At 37.5% G+C, this 19,690-nt stretch overlaps 2 protein-coding genes across 3 annotated transcripts; one reads left to right on the plus strand and one right to left on the minus strand.

Annotated features, from left to right (window-relative positions):
* Positions 1–2,254: 2,254 nt before the first annotated feature.
* LOC137733212 (PI-PLC X domain-containing protein At5g67130) lies at positions 2,255–8,200 on the minus strand. Its single transcript, XM_068472371.2, has 9 exons — positions 7,705–8,200; positions 7,492–7,593; positions 7,276–7,398; positions 7,022–7,159; positions 4,128–4,226; positions 3,445–3,748; positions 3,032–3,255; positions 2,698–2,784; positions 2,255–2,615 (listed from the first exon to the last, which is right to left on the minus strand). The coding sequence occupies exons 2-9, from the start codon at positions 7,570–7,572 to the stop codon at positions 2,427–2,429; spliced, it is 1,245 nt and encodes a 414-aa protein (XP_068328472.2). The 5' UTR covers positions 7,573–7,593; positions 7,705–8,200; the 3' UTR covers positions 2,255–2,426.
* Positions 8,201–16,939: 8,739 nt separating this feature from the next.
* Positions 16,940–19,384, plus strand: LOC137712726 (subtilisin-like protease SBT1.9). Of its 2 annotated transcripts, XM_088685878.1 has the most exons (2): positions 16,940–17,722; positions 17,939–19,384. In XM_088685878.1, the coding sequence occupies exons 1-2, from the start codon at positions 16,978–16,980 to the stop codon at positions 19,270–19,272; spliced, it is 2,079 nt and encodes a 692-aa protein (XP_088542004.1). In that variant the 5' UTR covers positions 16,940–16,977; the 3' UTR covers positions 19,273–19,384. The 2 variants fall into 2 exon arrangements, with proteins under 2 accessions (XP_088542004.1, XP_068307975.2); XM_068451874.2 differs by having other exon boundaries at positions 16,940–19,384.
* The last annotated feature ends 306 nt before the right edge of the window (positions 19,385–19,690 follow it).

Consider the following 19,690-nt stretch of genomic DNA (forward strand, 5'->3'; position numbering starts at 1 on the left):
GGTTTTTTAGCATTGAAATTCATTCTAAAAGTAGTTGGTGGATTTTGATCATAAACTGTGGCCCTGGCACCTCCAGTAACATGCCTTTTGTTATGAGTGGGGAAACTTGTAGTCGTAAACCGAGACAGCTTGACAGTGTGCAAATAAATAGCACTGCAGCTCATGAGAGGTTGGGTGAGAAAACTTTCAGCTTCACGGTCCCATCGTTACATAATGCTTTTAATTCACGCGGTAAAATATAAGTGGGCGACATCATTAATATTTTATAATCATAATTATGGTATTAATAAGTAAATACACGTACTAGTCAACTGTTAACTAATTTAGTAAGGCGGTGTGACGGTCGGGATTAGGAAACTTCATTCCTCCAAATTTAGAAGGTTTTGAAGAGATTATGATTCTCTTCTCTCATATTTCCATCATTTTTTCTCATATTCTCTATTTTGTTTTTCTTTTTTTATAAAAAATTAATATAAGATATTAACGTAGTTTAATCGTGATCGTTTAAATAAGAAGGAAGAGAAAAAAAAAAGGAAGACAATCCTACTCCACGTTGAAGACGGCTGCATGACCTCCGTTCATCCCCACCCTCCTGAATGGAAGGGATCTTCTGTACTTGTTGCAGTTTTATTACTATGAAAGTTTAATTCTTGGTTCCCTCCACTTCCAAAAATATCTTAAGATAAAAGGACAATGATATGACTTCAAGGTCACTATTTATTCTTTTATTTTTGTTTTTGATTAAAAAAAAAAAAAACTATTAACTTTGGGAAGAAAAATATGATTTGGACTTAAATTTTCAAGGGAGATGTGTAGGTACTAGCTAAACCATCTGATTGCCACACTTCTAGGCAAATGGGAATAAATTTAGGTTAGTGTTATTTACACATCTATTTTTACTTCTCATACACTTCTATCAGTTTTTGGCCGTTGAATTGAATAAGTTGAGGAAAATCAATGCCAAAGCTTAACAAGGATGTGTGGGAGGTAAAAATAAGAATGTGAATTGCATTTTCCTAAATTTATTAATGAATTACTGGACTTCACAGGTTTGGAGAAATTCTAAGGTCCAGTTTGCGGACCAACTCATTCCTACGACCAAATATCAAGGTATAGGTTCGAGTTCTGTTATCGATAATTTCGGTGACACGTAAAAACAAAAAAAAAAAGGGCTAAGATCCCTCTATAAGTTCTCAAAGAGGCTTATGATAATGCCCTGACCCTGAGATGAGGTAGTTTCCCTGCCCCTAAATTTTTACAAACAAACATTGAAAGACAAGATTCGTGGTGTCATCTATTATCCAATGTGAAAATCTTATCGTGCTCTGATGTATGATACGTACCAGATGACAAACATTGAAATACGAGATTTGTGGTGTCATCTATTATCCAATGTGAAAATCTTAATGTGCTTTAATGTATGATACGTACCAGATGAATGATAGATTAGATGTGGAGCAAAAAATCTAACAACCCCCTAGTGTTTAGGTACACTGGTGCGTATTGTAAATCCCTTCAATTATGTGGCTGTCTGAAGAACGGGAGATGCCTCAAAGTCATCGGTTGTACACATGTAGTTGTATATAATTAGTTACAAACACTGATCACGAGTTAGTGTACATATTCCCTCATGTCTACAACATTTGTCATGTGACATAAGGAGATATATCTTCAATTATAGGGTAGATTCTTTCTACTTGAGAACAAATTGATATACACTATAATTATTGTTTGAGGAATGCTAGTAACTTTTGATTTGGAACTTCTCATTTTACCTTCCCAACTCTCCCTCGCATCCTACAATGTTGAACAATAATCTGAACTATCTATTTTCTAGTCACCCGTTAAAGATAAACTTTGCCCATAATCAACCTAATCCAAAATCATTTAGTCGCCTAATAGTTGTCCAATATATAATATACCATGTTCTTCAATTGAACACTAAGGCTTTGACAATGTTAATCAAACACTATTTGTGATTTAGTTGATTTTTTGCAAAGTTGATTTTTAAAAAGTGAACCGAAAAGTATATAATTTCAATCATGGTACAACATTGCTGAATGAGAAAGATAATCGATATGGAGCGATTGACAATGGTGGTAGGAGACATACAGTCAAATAAGTGAAAACTTGGAATCTTAGGAGACATCCCAAACGAACTTGGCCCAAATTTTAACTTAAACTTCCCGCTAAAAAGAATAAAAAGAAAAGAACCTCCAGAGACTCTTTTCTGGTAATGGTAAAATTCAGAAAATAAAAGGGACGAAGAGAAACTGACTGTACAAAATATATTAACTTGTTACAATATTGAATAGATATTTACCTTAAGACCCCAAAATAATGGAGGCATCAATTTTTCTCCCAAAAAAATGTATCGTGTGGTTTAAAAATTACAAGGGAAGTAGCAATCAAAAGTAGATAACAAATTATACCCGAATTGAGAGAATTGTAGCCAAAATTGTTCCAGACAACCAAAGCAAGTGGACTGATTGTCCCTGAGAACCGAAGTTACTGGGACTTGGTAGAGCGGATGTGATGGCGGCGGCGGCGGCAGGTGGCGGCGGAGCAAGTTTGGGGACGTCGCATGATCCAAATGTAACGTTACCACCGTTTACCTGCTCATAAAAGATAGATTGGAAACTTAGATGAATTTCATATTTGCAAAGTTATAAAGTTCTGATGGTAAATTTTGCGAACCTTGCAGTAAGTGATTCTGTCACAGCCACATGTCAGATGGCCATTGGCTTCATCCACTGCTTCTGAAGCTCCCCCACCATCACTTTTCTTCAACACAGAAAGCAGAATAGGTTTAGGCAAATGCATGCAAATTTGACCTTTTTATGAAAGTAATTTTCTTACTCTCCTTTTCTCCCCTTAGCACTCCATTTTTCTCTAGCCATTGAATTGAATAAACCGCTAAGGACAAATAAGAGGAGTGCCGAAGGAGAAAAGGGGAGCGTGTCACTACCCGTCCCTTTATCTACTTGACACTGTTTCCAGGAGTTTTCAACGGAAATGTCTCACTAGATACCTCATAATAATCAACAGCAATGAAGTTCGGCCACCGTTTCCCGGCTGCTTCATAGCAAGTTTTCGACGCGCTTAGTAAGGGAGCTGAATTGTCCATGCAAGATGCTGATGCATTTGGAAGATCGCGAAAGAAGTTCACGAGAACTAATGATCTAGATTTTGTGCTCATGGGAGATGATTCAGCACGATTTGGACATGAACCAGGTATAATTCCTCCACTTCCATCTGAGAATATAGTCCACAAACAAAATTAAGGAAAATCTTCAGACAGGAATTAATCTTTACACGCGCGTTAATAGAATGATATGTCACATACTACACATACAAAATTCAGGAAAATTTAGGAGCAAATATTAAACAAACAATCTGGTGAAGTGCTTGACATCTTGAAACGTTTGAAAATACAGGACTCACATTGATTTTCCACGACATAGTTCCACTCGTAAGCAATTCCCTCTGAAGCCTCCTTAGCTTTCTTAGAGGTGAAGACCACCAACCGCTGATTATTCTGGACCATATCATCGACAGTTGGCCAATCTTCCCCGTTCTTTGGCATCCGAGCAATTGGGAACCAAAAGTTTTTTAGGCCAGCTCCCTCAAAGACCTTTGTCAGGCCCGATGGAGATTCCACATAATCTTCAATAAAAATGGTGACAATCTCTGAGGGGTTGGCTTCCAAAAAGGCTTTAATATCTCTCAGCGTGTTAATAGCAGGTTGCTGCAGAGAAAATTGGTCCACACAAGCAAGCAAAATCAAGAGCGGCAATTTACTTTTCAACCTTTAAAACTATAAAGTAAAGCGAGTAAAGGCTCATTTGGGATTGCATCTGCAGGAAACTTCTGCTCGTTCAAAACATGCTGAATTTTATTAAAAATCATCCTGAAGAAGAATATGATAGTTGCTTCTCCAAAAACCCTTCTAAGACCCAGAAGCACTTCTAACTGTTTCTATAAAACGCAGTAAGAAGTGCTTTTGGTTGTCAGAAAGAACTTTTAGCCATTCCACAAGCAATCCCAAACGGACAGAAATATTTAAGCATGATGTTTTTCCTTTAATTCAAATTCAATTTGGCAAAAGCATAATTTGAAGCACTTACAAATGCAGTGAAGTTGTAACATTTGCCACCAGACGAGTGACATAACCAGATGTCATTGTTGAAGTCATACATATCCAGCATAAACCCTCGGACGCCATTCTACCATTCAACAACATAAAACACATGAAGGATCTTTAGCTGGTGTTTGTAAGGGAGATTCTGGTAGGACTGGCTGTGAAAGTGTTTTTCGTGATTAACAAGGGTGTGTGATTGGGGCTTTCAGTTCTAATCTGAATGTTCCTAGTGCTCTACATGCCCAAGTCTTATCGATCATCAAATCAATTGAGTTGGCTTGGCTTCATGCTTGGTATATTGTTTGGATTGAAATAAATTCGAAGTTAGCCGTTCATTTCTTTAGTTCTCCAAATCTGGTCCCTTGGCAACTTCGGGTGGATTGACAAAATTATTTTGGAGCGACTTCGACTTGTGTCATTTAAAGTTTCTCCTTTTTTCCGTGCAGGTAATCAAGTAGCAGATGCTTTCGTTGGAAAAATTAGGATCTAATTGCTATATTAAATCACATAAAAATTTAAGAAATAATTCATGCAGTTATATATCAAAATTAATGCAAGCACATGAGTAACCAATGTTAAATGAACATGATATAATGGATTAGAAAAACCTAGAAAATATGGTCGAGGCAAATGTTTGACACTTTGTCCTTAAGACAAGTTTACGCCCCACTACGGTGCTCATGGTTGGATCGGCGCATGTTTCCCAAGATACAACGACCACGTCCTTGTAATAGTAGCACTCCAAATCACAAGGCTCCATGAACTACGATTGTGTTGAAAACCCTCCCATATGGACTTAATAAGACTCTAATATTTAGTGCAATATATGTATGTATGTAAACAATGAAAAAAAAGTTATAATTGCTATCTCAGTGATTATAAGGGGCTTCCCTATTTATAGAATGTGAGATACCTCTTTGGAAAGTATGTGACTATTCATAAAGAGTCAAAAGTTGCAACACTTCATTTAAGTAGACATATCTTTCTACCAAAAGCTCCACTTTCTAATTTCCATTCCATTAATAAATTTAATATAATAATAATATTATTAAATTTTTCAACAGCTTTAGCAAACTATGGTGCTATTAACTCTAGTTTTTCTTGGTGGGGATTCATGTCCTACTCTTATGTCTTTTTTCTGTCTTCGTGATTGGTTGGGCATGTCTAACCATCGTTTCATATAAGCTGTTTCAACCTTTATTGTAACAATTTTTTCTCTCGATGTTTTGGCTACATGTCCACTCTTTTGTACTCTTCTCTTTTCCTTTCTAGTAAATTTTGGTAGGCTTGGTGCTTGAGGTTTATTTCTGTTCATGCATATGCCAGATTTAAACGGTCAGATATCCAAATATTCGATGGATTCTTTGAGTTCAAAATACTTTATTGAAGAAGTTGAGGTTCTATCATAAAATTAATTGACAATATGAGGAATATCTCGATTACTTAAAAGCACATGCAATGTCCATTCCTCCTCCAATGTAAGATTGATACTCTCAACAAACGCCCTTATGTGTGGCAAATTTTTAAACCTAAAATGCTAACAACACAAATTAGGTGACATAGAGCACATGTGGTCATTGGGCTTCACATGACAACCTATTCTAATGTCATGTAGCAGTTAAGGTTTCTCCATAAAATCAATTAACAATATGAAGAGTGACCCAATTTTTTATAGGCACATATTTTATTTATTTATATTTATTTATATGGATTGATACTCTCAACAACAACACACACCAAGAGTCGAACATAAGCCAGCTTGACCACATCAATGATCTAGCAAATTGCCACGTCATCACGCATATATTGTTTTTGTCAAACCATGAAATAAGTAAAGATACAAAGGAAGGATAACCTAGAAAATCAAACATTTGCCTGGTCAATACTGTGGAGCAAAAAATAATAACAAAAATCTTGGAGGCGATACGTAGATTTAGTTTTAAAGAAGATAAGATTGCTCTCATTAAACGGGTGTTCAAGCAGCTAACTATGATTGCTCAAAGCTCTCTTACTCGTGATATGAAAAAGTCAAGGATCAACTCCATCAAGTAAGTAATACCCTATCACAATCAATCAATGATACTTCCACCATTATCCGAAGATATTTTTTTCCTAATTAATATCTTGGGAATATTTTTTTCTCATTCATCCAACGAATGACATATCTTGGCCAATATGATGCCGCCATGTGCAGGGCTACTCCCTACCCCTATGGTCGACCATTCTCCCTATAAATACCTCAATCTCCACCAAATTTTGGTAAGCTTTTTGCTACGCATACAAAGTCCTAAACACTCACTCTTTCAGAGATTTTGACTTAGGTATCAGAGATCCATTGGCTAAACCCGCAACCTCATAGGCCCATGAGGATTTGGTCTTTGATCAAAGGTGTTGATTGTTTTGTAGGTACAAATTCGTCAAGACTGAAGACGGTAGATTTTTGCTACCACAAACATGTCCATGATTTGACTAGAGTAATGCTATCTATATATCTATTTTTACTGTTCACACATACTTGTTAATTTCTAATTTTTAAATTTTTTTCAATTTACTCGATCAGACGGTGGAAAGTTAAGAGGAGTGCTCTAAAGGTTAAAAAGAGAATGTTGCTCCTTTGACTACCGTCAGATTACACACCAGCCCACCTCACGGCTTGGCATGCAAGAACACAATTCCCGCTTAATTTAGTCAAATTAGTTAGAACCGTTGACTCTTTATCTTTACACCAAAATTTAATCATTTATCCGTAAATCAGATAAATACAGCGTAATTATTCTCGAAAAAGAAAAAGAAAATCCAAGTTCCATATATACCAAAAACGAAAAACAAAAAAAAGGGTAAAAATGCAGGGTAGAGAATACTTAAAGAAAAGAAACTTACTTTGAGTTGGTTGGCAACGGTATCGTTCTGGTTCATGGGAGCAATAATTAAGGAACCGGTGGAGGACCTGACTCCAGCTTGAGAGAAAGCGTTATGGGTGGTTAGCCATGAATACCGATTGAATGGTAGACCTTTCACCTTCAATTACCATCATTAATTACATTATTAACTAATCACCATTTGCAAATTAATTAACAACACTAAAACCAAACAAATGTTTAATTACGTAATTAGTTAAGGAAAAAAATGATGACCTTTGATGTGGGACTCGTGGGTTGAATCTGGGTGCATCTGGGTCGGGTGTTGCCATTTGCAGCGCATGTTTGGCAGCTCGAACCGCCGTCGCAGTCGCTGTCTTTCGAACACGTCTCTCCGATCTGTTTGCCATTTAGGAAAAACCCAGAAAATTAATTTATATTCAGAATTGAAGATAATGCGAGCTAATTAAATGCGGTAAATAATAAATAAACCTTGAGGCAGAAGAAGGAAGAAAATAAGCAAACTGCAATGAAGAGAGCTTGAAGCTGGAGATTATTTAATAAAGTTCCCATCTTTTGATATTCTCTGGAACCCTGCAATGGTGAAGTAACAAGAAGAAGCAAAGGGTAAAAAGGGTTTATGGGTTTGCAAGAAAGGAAAGAGAGATTTTGAGAATGTTACCCAAAGGAGGAAGCTTTTATTACCTCAAATTCCCAGGCTTCTCTCTGCTTTTTGTTCTTTGTTTTTGGTAACAATTTCAAGGTAATGGTTTATCTAGAGAGAGATGGAGATGGAGATTGAAACAGAGAGAGGGGGTGAGGAGGGGGAGATACAGAGAGAGTGGGAGAGTGAGATGATAATTATTTTAAATAATAAATAAATAACAGAAAATGAGATAGTGGCAGTTAATTGCGCTCTCTTTCCTGAGGAAGGTGTGGGGTTGGGATATGCTGGAATGTGGGGATGTTTTTGTTTGGACGGACTTTTCCTGAAGCTGCTACATCACAGTTTCCACAATTTTACAACACATGGGAATTGGAATGAGGGGAAGAGGAACGGGGATTGGGGAGAGAAAAAGAGGAACGGAGCATGGAAGGTGGAAATGTGATGGGTTGTTTTGGGGTAACAGGTCGGGAGGAAACGCGTCGGCATGCGTTCGGTGCGGAGCTCTTTTGTCACTTTAGCATCTGCCATTTCTTTGCTTTTTCTCTTTCCTATATATGATGATATATAATGATTTTTGGCACTCCAAAAATCTTATTCTATACTCCTCCCAAGTGTATTTTTCTTTCTAAATATAGAAATTTTGGAGTGTAGAATGAGAATTTTGAAGTGCCAATAACAATTCACTTTGAAAAAATAATGATTAAGTATCTAAAACTGTCCAACCCTTTATGTTTGGGTGAAGAAATTTAAGATTACTAAGGAATTTAAAAATGACGGAAATTGAAATGATGAGATTTTATTTTCTAGAATTTGTAAATTTTCTTGTTTGGTTAACCTAAAATAACAATGGAATTGAATACGGAATTTGTTATTTTTAAACTCTCAATTATAGAAATTGAGAAATGACACCTATTTACATGGAATTTGAACTTGGGATTTGGAGGTTCCAAATTCCAAGTTTTTTTTCCACGCGGAAATTCTAAATTTCTATCTTTATGAATCCAAACAAGAGAATTGGTGTCTATCAATTTATAAATTCTAACTTTTACCAAAATTTCATGTTTATTTCCCGCATCCAAACATTGATCTTAACATTTTTAAACATTCTAAACAAGTATCTAACCTATTGAAAATGTCACACCATAGTGCACGAGGCCACACCCATCTGCCATAGTTAATGCAAGTCTCGAGCACCTAAAATGTCTCCCAACCGCTGCTCTGATTGAAGGACATATGTGATAAAGTCAATCGGCTAGTGAACAAAGGTCGGAAACACCCGAGCTCACCCAACAAGCCGACCAACCATTACGACTCCCTGCTCAAGAAAGGACCCTTGATCACGGAGTTCGGGGACTTGTAATGCTGGGTACTTTTAGGCCCAAACAGTGGAGCCAACCAAGAAAGGAAACCAAGAAGCCCAATAAGAGAAATCAAAGCGCAAGGCCCAAGGGGCTTAAAAGAGGACAAGCTCGAGCTCAATGACTGACCGTCCTTAAACCTAGCTGACCAGAGAGTGCCAGAAGGACTACGACCGCCGCAAGCACTTGGGCAGACAGACAACTTTAAGTAACAGAGATGCTTATGATAAGACATCAAGGCAGTTAGAATGATGCTCATGTTGACGAGATTAGATAACCGAGCGCTATTTTCAATCTTGATATCAATATAAATCCTAGCACTGCAATGGATGTAGCCAATTTTTAAAGGGTGAACCACTTATATCTGTGAGTTTAATTTGCTTTACTTTCGTACCAAAAGCCTTACAAGTATTTATTATTTTATTTTGTTAACATGCAAGTTTTGAGCGTTAACAAGTATGTTGCATGAAAAGAAGTTGCCTTATTACCTTTAGAGTGAAATTGTCAACACAGCAGTCTATTTGCTCAATATATGTCCTACAAAGACAGTGAAGGATAAAACTCCATTTGAAGCTTTCAGTTGGAGGGAACCAGGAGTCAAGCATCTTAAAGTTTTTAGATGTGTTTGCTATAGTCACATTCTTGGACAACTGAGACACAAACTAGTTGAATGCTTAATCAGAGGAATCTTTGTGGGATATGGAAAGACTGAAAAGGGGTATGGACTGTTTGTTCTTGACACCAAGAAGATTATACTTTCCATAAGTGTTCTATTTGATAAAAATGCCATATAGAGTTGGGAAACTGAAAGTGAGAAGTCATTGTCATTACCAATAAGCCTACAATTAAATGAGAATGCCAATTAATTTCAAAATGTTAAATGTAGTATGAATGCAAGATCACTAGTATTAGAAGGGAGTATTCCTCAAAGAACTATTTTTGAAGACCTTGTGACTGAATTTGGAAAAACCTGTTCTTCAAATACCACTCTAGTGAAATTAAGATCATTGAGTGATGTATATACAAGGTGTAATCTCAGTACAATTAAACCAAAGAAATATTAAGATGCTGCCACTGATCAAGCATGAAAGAAATTGAAATGATTGAGAAGAAAAACATGGGAATTGGTTGATAGACCAACAATCTAATGTCATTTCAAGACAAAATTGAACTTGGATGGCACTATACAAAAGTATAAAGCAAGATTGGTTGCCAAGGGTTGCTCTCAAAAGCCAAAAATGGATTACAATGAGACTTTTGATCATGTTTCTAGACTAGACACTATAAGGACACTTAGTGCATTTGCAGCTCAAAAAAGTTGGAAAGAGTTTTCATCACAAATAGTCTCTGAAATTGAACCATACCATCCATATAGCCCTTGAAAATGATAATCAATCAATGTAGTCTCTAAATATGCGTGTTGCAAATTAATATGGTCATTTCGTTAGAATTCCGTCAAAATTTCTATTTGTATGTTGATTTGGCACATATGTGGACCAACAAGTCTATTAAATATTATTACCACATGAATAAATTATTAAAAAATTTATAAAAACTAATTTAAAATCATTAAAACTAAATTCAAAATGAAATAAAAAATTAAAAGCTATTGAACAAAAAAAAAAATTAGATGCAGCTTTAGTCCTCAATCCTCATCTAATTAAATTAAACAATTAGATGTAACTTTAATTCTCAAACCTCATCGTTTGCAATCTCCATCGTCTTCTTCAAACACGTTGACCACGACCACCCTTCTCCGCTCACACCACCATCAGGACCTAGGTTTCTTAATTTGCTACCCCAAGCCACCATATTCCCTAACCGCACCCTACCCTGACATCGTTGTTGTCAATCTTTCCCCATCACTGTCAAATCGTCGACCCCTTCCCTCCTCACTTGACCGTACCAACCCACCTCAACCCGTTTCCCTTCAGCCCAATCGCCAACTCATCCCAACCTCCGATCGACACCAAGCCAGACACAACCACCAGTCCCCTATCACAACCCTTGATCCCAATCTTGAGATAGCAAGACAACCTAAGAACAAATAATTTTTTAGATAAGCTTGGATGACGTCCACGGGTCGATCATTCCAAATGGTCTCCTCTGCCTTTAGCCTGCCCATGGCTCTTTCTCCTTGCACGAATTGAGTCTTCCTCATCGTGAAAGTATATGCAGCTTTAACTGTTTTTGTTCACCAACTTTTAATTTTTTTTATTTAATCATTTTAAATTAAAATTTTATAGAGTTTTTAATAATTTATCCATGTGACAATATTTAATAGACCTGTGGGTCCACATATGTGCCAAATTAGCATACTTCGACGGAATTTTAATGAAAAAATCACATTGATTTGCAACACCCATATTCAGGGACTACATTGATTGATTTTTATTTTCAGGGACCATCTTGATAATATGGGTTAATTTCAGGGACTACTTGTGATAAAAACCCGAATTGGAAATTATATCAACTTGATGTTAAATTAGCTTTCTTGAATGGAGTAGTAAATGAAGAAGTTTATGTGGATCAATATGAGAGATTCATTGTTCCAGGTTCTGAACACAAAGTGTATAAACTCATAAAAGCCTTGTATAGTTTGAAACAGGATCCTAGAGCTTGGAATGAAGACTCAACTCTTGCTTAAATGTGGTTTTCAAAGAAATCCTAGTGAAGCCACTTTGTACATCAAAACTAAAGAAGGAGGTAATCATTAAGTGTCTCTATCTATGTAGATGACATTATGTACACTGGAAGTAGTATGAATTTGATTAAGGAATTCAAAGCTAACATGATGAATAGATAAGAGATGACAAACCTTGGATTGCTATACCACCTTCTAGGAATGAGGATTGTTCAATTTGAGCATATAATCTTCATAAACCAAAAGAAATATGCACTAGCTCTTCTTGAAAAGTTTGGTTTGAAGCACTATTCTAAAGATCCCCACCTAGTGCCGCCTAGGCTAGCTAGGTGGCTGGCCATTGCCCCTGATTAGTTCCTAGGCGTTTGAAAGTTAAAAAAGTTCACCAAGACTCGCTTAGGTGTCTGCCTAACTTGCCTAGGCGCCTGCCTAAACCCACTTAGGTACTTGACTAGGTCATTATTCTCACTTAGACATAAAATCTATAATTTTCATTTTGTATTTTATTTTTGTAATAAAATGTGAGAGACTTGTTAAATACTTGGATGAACACTCATTGTATGATTGTTCCCCATATTTTCAATATGTTCTAATACTTTATAATATATATGCCATTTTATTTTGCAATTTATGTATACAATTATGTGTTTTTTTAAGTATAAATAGGCCCTTGTTTATACATGTATAAGAAAATTTACTTATATCCGCCTAGTCCACCTAGCCACCTAGAAGCAATGTATAGGCAAATTGTTGGGAGTTTGTTATATCTCACTATAACAAGCCCTGATATAATGTTCGCCACAAGCCTATTATCAAGATTCATGCGCAATCCAACCAAGAAGCACCTTGGAACTGTAATGAGATGTACTTGAGAATACTCAGGTACATCCAATGAACTATTGATTTTGGAATTGAATATGTTAAAGGGAACTTTGCAATGCTTGTGGGTTATTGTGATAGTGATTTGGGACGTAATGAGACTGACATTAAGAGTACGTCAGACTATACCTTTACATTTGCCGGTGGCATTTTCTCTTGGACATCTGTGAAGTAACATAGTGTTTCATTGCCAAATGCTGAAGATGAGTATGTTAGTGGTTTAGAAGCTACAACTTAGAAGTTTGGCCAAGATTTATGCTTAAAGATTTTCGAGAAGTGCAAATTAATGCAAATCCCTTGTATTATGACAATCAATCTGCAATTGCAATGACAAAGAACTCTGTCTTCCATCAAAGATCAAAGCACATTCACATATTGTAGCACTATATCAGAGATGTCTTGCAGAATGTTATCAATCTTGTTTTCTGCAAATATAAGAAACAATTAGCAGACATCTTTACAAAAACTTTGTCAAAGGACATGTTTTATATGCTCAAGAGTATGCATGGAGTCAAATCTGCAACAATCTTAGAATGGAGTGTTGAAGAATAAGCTTGTTGTAGACATCACTTCCTTGGAGTTCAAGATTTCCAAAAAAATTTCATTTGATTTTGTTCTCAAGTGTTCTTGTACTCTTAGTTATGGGTAAGATTAATTAAAAAAAATCTTAGTGGCTTGTATTTTGCCACCTGCCATTTCTTTTATGTTATATTAGCAAACCATGATCATGTGGGTATTTTTTTACCGTTGGCTCGTGTAGAGTCACAACAGCCACTTTTGTGATCTTGTAAATCACACACTTCATATGAGAGTGAGTAATCGAATCCAATAGAGCATTGAGGAGCAATGAACTCCTTATTCATTCTCTTTGCAATTCTCAACGCTCTATCTCTTCATTCCTTTTGAAACAATTCCCAATTTCAAAGATTTGAAACCTACAAATATTAACAAGAAATGAGTAGACGTATAGTTCAGCCTATTATGTACATACATGTCTAAAATGTAGAGAAATCTGAATATGTATGTTTGCATATGACCGTTGTTAGGGGTGGCATACCTCAATCTGTTTCTATTTAGATTCTATTAAGTATATCAAAGGAAACTTCATATTGTAGATTCATCAATAGTTGATAAAATTTATTACTAAGAGAGAGAAGTTTTGAGAAAATGTAGACGTCAAATTCAAATAGTTTGGGATCACCACCCAAGCCTTAGAAGGGCACACGATGAAACATCTAACGATGACACAATACTTTAAGAAAGTTCGGGAACAACTCACTGTGTTTCCTACTTACACCCTTACTCGGGTTCCACAAACAGTTTGAAGTCTCAAGCAGATCACCGAACAAAACCTCACAAGTTGAGGATTATTTCAGTTGTTTAGCAGTCCAATTTTCCTCAGCTACGCTCACAATGACGACTTCCATGCTCTCTAGCATGAGAGGGTAAACCAATTCCTCGACACCTATATAGGTTTGTTTTCCAATGCGAGATGATAAACTAATTGCTCTCCAGTGCGAGAGGGTAAACTAATTCCTTGACACCCATATGGGTCTGCTCTCTAGTGCGAAATGATAACTTAATTGATCTTCAGTGCGAGAGGGTAAACCAATTCCCTAACACCCATATGGGTTTGCTCTCTAGTGTGAGAAGATAAACTAATTGCTCTCTAGTGCGAGAGGGTAAACCAATTCCCCAACACCCATATGAGTCTACTCTAGTGCGAGAGGATAAGCTAATTGCTCTCCTGTGCGAGACGGTAAACTAATTCCCTGACACCCGTCTAGGGTTACTATCTAGTGCAAGAGGATAAACTAATTGCTCTCCAGTGCGAGAGGGTAAACTAATTCCCTGACATTCATCTAGGTCTGCTTGCCAGTGAGAGAGGATAAACTAATTGCTCTTCAGTGCGAGAGGGTAAACTAATTGCTGTCTAGTGCGAGAAAGCCACACAGTTCAAAATATCGAATACTCGAAGACCAGCCAAGTAGTAAATGGTTGGGGGCAACAGCCAATTCGCACTTAACAGTTCGCTCATTCGTCATTTTATCTTCATCAACTCTGATCTTGGCAGCTTTGTCCTTAATTGCTTCGTCTACGGCAGCTGAGAAATCAAACTCAAGCAGTTTCCACATTCTTGGCAAGCAGCCCAGACGTGGGAGCCTAAACCATGGCCTATGCCACACCACTTCCTCGGCCCATGCTGAGCTAGCCCTTGACTTCAGTCAAGCCGATCAGCATAAGTTGTGGCCACTGCCACACCATCTCCTCGACCTATGCCAAACTGACTCCTGGCCCCTGCTAGCCAACGTGTCGCACCACCCCTACGGCTGCCCCGTGGTAGCACCACCTAAGAAGAAGACAAAGAAAATTAAGTTTTTCTTACATTGGTGTGGTGCGGATAAGACAAAAAAATTAACGGAAGACGGTTCTTTGCACGAGCAAGCCAAGAAGATTGCTAGAGGAAGGGGAACAAATATCCTCTAGCTTTCTCTATTTCTTGTAGGGATAAATAATTGCTCTCTGAAGTTGATTTAATCCTCTACTTAAGGTAGGCTTAAGTAGGCTTTGGAGGCGATTTATTTCCCTTTCATGCGAGAGGATAAATCCTACGAGGGATATATATATATATATATATATTTATTTATTTATTTATTTGTTTGTTTATCCATAGGTTGGTCTCAAAGTAAAAGATCATTTAATGTACCAAAGGCCACTTGATCCAAACCTCAAATAAGACTAGTTAATTTTGCTAACAATGACCACAAGTGATTCACTCTTAATCACCACTTAAAATTTTTGGGATATTACACAAGTGGGATTTTGCATCAAAGTTGGAGATCTCTATACTTGCTGCCCATTCTTGCGAGCAGACCAGCAGGTAGGGGGCATTTGTGGAGCCAAAAAATAATCAAGAAAATTATGGAGGCAACATGTGTACTTTTGGGTAAAAGGACAAAATTACCCTTGAGGCACACCAGGATTTCCACGTGCATGCAACGGACAATAACGGCTTTATCAAGAAAGAGTCAAAGGTCATCAAAATGGTATTTATTCAAAACCCTCTCATCACTTCTCATCAAATCCTCACTCAAAATGTAACTCCCAATTTTCCTATTCAATTTGGGATTAATTGCCAAGTTAATTGCAATATATTATTTCATATAATATCTTGCAATCACACTCACAATTTGACCATATATGGCCGACCTTATTCTCCAAATAGGGTCGGTCACTCCCCTATAAATAGCCATGTTTTCCCACTAAAATGCTAGGCTATTCTCTCCCCCAAAAATTCCTAAACACTTTCTCTCTCAAAATTATAACTTTGGCATCGAAGATTCTTCGGCCCCCCCGCCCCCCCCAAAAAAAAAATCATCGTGGATGCGTGAGGCTTTTGGCCTTAATCTTAGGTGTTATTATTTTGCAATTGCATTTTCGTCAAAGGAGAAGACGGCGGAAATTTGCATCCACACATGATATTTAAAATTATTCTAATTCTTAACTTCTCATCTTCATACTAACTCATGTAAATTAAAATAAATTACCAACGACTTCTTATGTGTTTACTATCAGATATATGAGATCAAAATATGTGGCTCCCTGACCAACAATTAGATTGATTAGGTGGTAGTTGATCATATCCTCATTCCCCCCACAACCCTCCCCTCCCCTCCTTCCCCCTCCCCCCCCCCCCCCCCCCCCCCCAAAACAAAATTTTTGACTTCTTTGATTTATGACTTTCCTTGTTGGTTCTCGAGTTGTTATCGTAAGTATAATTTTCATTCCTCCCACCCATTCCCGATTAGTAAACATGTTCGAGAGTTGATTTTAAAGAACGCCGCCATATATTACACTCGGATAATATTGGACTACTTACATGTATGAAGCAAGTATTCCTTATATGATAACATGAAATCATTTCATCCTACAAACATAATAATAATAACTTTTTATCATCATCCCAAAACATTCAATTTGGTTGATGTTTTTACAAGAAGTTTCTTGTCGGCCGGGTTCTCTATGTGGAAGTTTTCAACTATGCAACCTTTTTGACCTTAGAGGCCTTCCACAAGTTCAGTGGCCCATTTGATGGAAAAACAAAGAACACAACAAAAGTTCTTTGGCCAATTACCTTGCAATTTGTAGTTTTGTAATCAATACCATCCAATTATAGAGAAAAGAGAAGCAAAATGTCCCCCACTTAAAAAATGCTTTACAAAAAGATAAGATGAATGCCAAACTTGCTTTTGCAAACACTCATTTTAGTCACTATGCTAGTATGCTTTAGTGGTCGAAGTTCCTTCTTTGCACGTTGGAATTAAACCATGAATATCTATATATATATATATATATATACATACATACATATATATATATATATATATGTATGTATATATATTTAGAGCCAACGAATATTGTATCACACAATGTCATTGCATTGCTCATCAATGGCTACTCTAATGCTCCTGCAAATTGTATGCACAATTGTATCTGCAATCGCTCACCTCAATTCAGTTTCTGCACAATCCCATGCTTACATTATCCACATGGACTCGTCCGCCATGCCCAAAGCCTTCTCCGGCCACGAAAGGTGGTACTTAGCTACCCTTTTATCCATCTCGGATAGTGCTAAATCCTCTAATAGTACCACAAAGATCATCCATACTTATACTAATTCTATCCAAGGCTTTAGTGCAGTTCTTACACTTTCAGAACTTGAAGCCCTCAAAAAGTGCCCTGGCTTCGTTTCTTTTGCTCATGATGGCCCCCTCAAACTCCAAACTACCCACACTTCTCAGTTCCTTGGTCTGACTTCCTCTTCTGGTGCCTGGCCTGCTTCGAATTATGGTGAAGGTGTCATAATTGGTTTGCTTGACACTGGAGTTTGGCCCGAGAGCGATAGCTTCAAGGATGAAGGAATGACTGAAGTCCCTTCTAAATGGAAAGGCAAATGTGTGTCTGGCACCCAATTCAACTCTTCCTTGTGCAACAAAAAACTCATTGGAGCCAGGTTTTTCAACAAAGGCTACATTGCCAACAATCCCGAGGAGACCATCACGATGAACTCACCCCGTGACACAGATGGACATGGAACTCACACTGCATCCACTGCCGCCGGTCATAATGTAAAAGGCGCATCCTATTTTGGCTATGCTACTGGCACGGCTAGAGGTGTGGCACCAAGAGCTCGAATAGCTATATACAAAGTGGTTTGGTTTAACAGTGCATATAGATCCGATATATTTGCTGCTGTAGACCAAGCAATATTAGATGGGGTGGATATATTGTCAATCTCCTTAGGTTATACATTAGATGACCATTTTTTGGATGATGACACAATTGCAATAGCAACTTTTGCAGCCATGAACAGGGGAATTTTTGTTGCAGCTTCAGCAGGAAATGATGGCCCTTCGTATGGGACATTACTCAATGGAGCACCTTGGGCAGCGATAATAGGCGCAGGCACTATAGACCGCGAATTGCAAGGAATTTTAACGTTGGGAAATGGTGTTCAAATCACCTTCACTACATTGTATCCAGGCAACTCCTCTAGAAGCAAACTGCCAATTGTTTTCGTGGACGGATGTCAAAGCGTAAAGGAACTGATGAAACTTAAGAACAAGATTGTTGTGTGTAAAGACAATTTGAGCATGAGTGATCAAGTTGAAAATGCTAACTCCGCAAAAGTTTCAGGAGCTGTCTTTGTTACGAATTTTACCCTGCCAGAGTACTACACTCGAAGCTCGTTTCCAGCAGCATTCATCGGTCTGAAAGATGGTGAAAATGTCATAAACTACATCAAGAAGAGTAAAAATCCCACAGCAATTTTGGAATTCAAAAAGACAGTACTCGGCACGAAGCCAGCACCAAAAGTAGACGATTACAGCTCTAGAGGGCCATTTCCGAGCTGCCCGAGTGTCTTGAAGCCGGACATTCTAGCCCCAGGTTCATTAATCCTAGCGGCATGGACCTCAAATAATTCAGTGGCACAAGTTCAGTCAGGCTCCTTGTTCAGCAAATTTAATGTTGTATCAGGTACTTCAATGGCTGCTCCTCATGTGGCAGGTGTGGCAGCTTTCATCAAACAAGTGCACCCTGATTGGAGCCCCGCTGCGATTCGATCAGCCCTCATGACCACAGCCAATCCATTAGACAATGAACAAAATCCCATCATAGATGCTCATAGTAACCTCCCTGCAAGCCCCCTAGACATTGGAGCAGGACACATTAGTCCGAACAAGGCAATTGACCCGGGACTAATTTACGATGCAACGGCACAAGATTACATAAACCTTCTCTGTGCAATGAATTACACATCAAAAGGAATACAAGTGATCACTGGGTCCAAAAACAACTGCACCGACCGTTCAATCCATCTTAACTACCCTTCTTTCATTGCTTACTTTAACAGTGAGGGTTCAAATTCGAGTGCAAAAGTTGTACAAGAATTTAGGAGGACAGTGACAAATGTGGGAGGGGAAAAGTCTAGTTATACTGCGAAATTGATGGCGATGACGGGTTTGAAGGTGAAGGTCGAGCCACAGAGATTGGTGTTCAAGAAAAAGTATGAAAAGCTAAGTTATAAGGTCACTTTGGAAGGTTTAAAATTGTTGAAAGAAGATGTGGTCCAAGGCTCATTGATTTGGATAGATGATGGTGGAAAATACGTTGTGAGGAGTCCCATAGTGGCCACTAACATTGTGCCAAATGATCTATTGTAAGATATTATTTCATATGCTACATTTTCTCAAAAACTTGCCTGCAAATTAGAGGCAACTTAAATTTGAGGCCTAAAAATAGTATGATCAAAATAAAAGAAATGATGTTCTCGTACTTGTTTTATCTTCGAACACTCCTCAACTTTGATTCTATCAGTTGATTTTATTTTGATTTATTCAATCCAATAACTAAACAAATAAATTTGAAAAAGAATTGCAAAGAAAACGAAAGTGTAGTAATTATTTCCCCAATACAAATTGTTTATAATTCCAACTTTTTTTCTAACTCATTTTTCACTTTATTCTTCTTTCTGATCTGAGATACCATACCTGAAACCGCATGTTTGTGACTTTTTTTCTACTCTTTGGGCCTATATTTTGGAAGTAGATGATGCAAGTGTCTTAGACAATAGTTGTGAAG

Source organism: Pyrus communis, chromosome 15 (assembly GCF_041283825.1).
Source record: "Pyrus communis isolate YQ-2024b chromosome 15, ASM4128382v1, whole genome shotgun sequence".
Taxonomy (NCBI): domain Eukaryota; kingdom Viridiplantae; phylum Streptophyta; class Magnoliopsida; order Rosales; family Rosaceae; genus Pyrus; species Pyrus communis.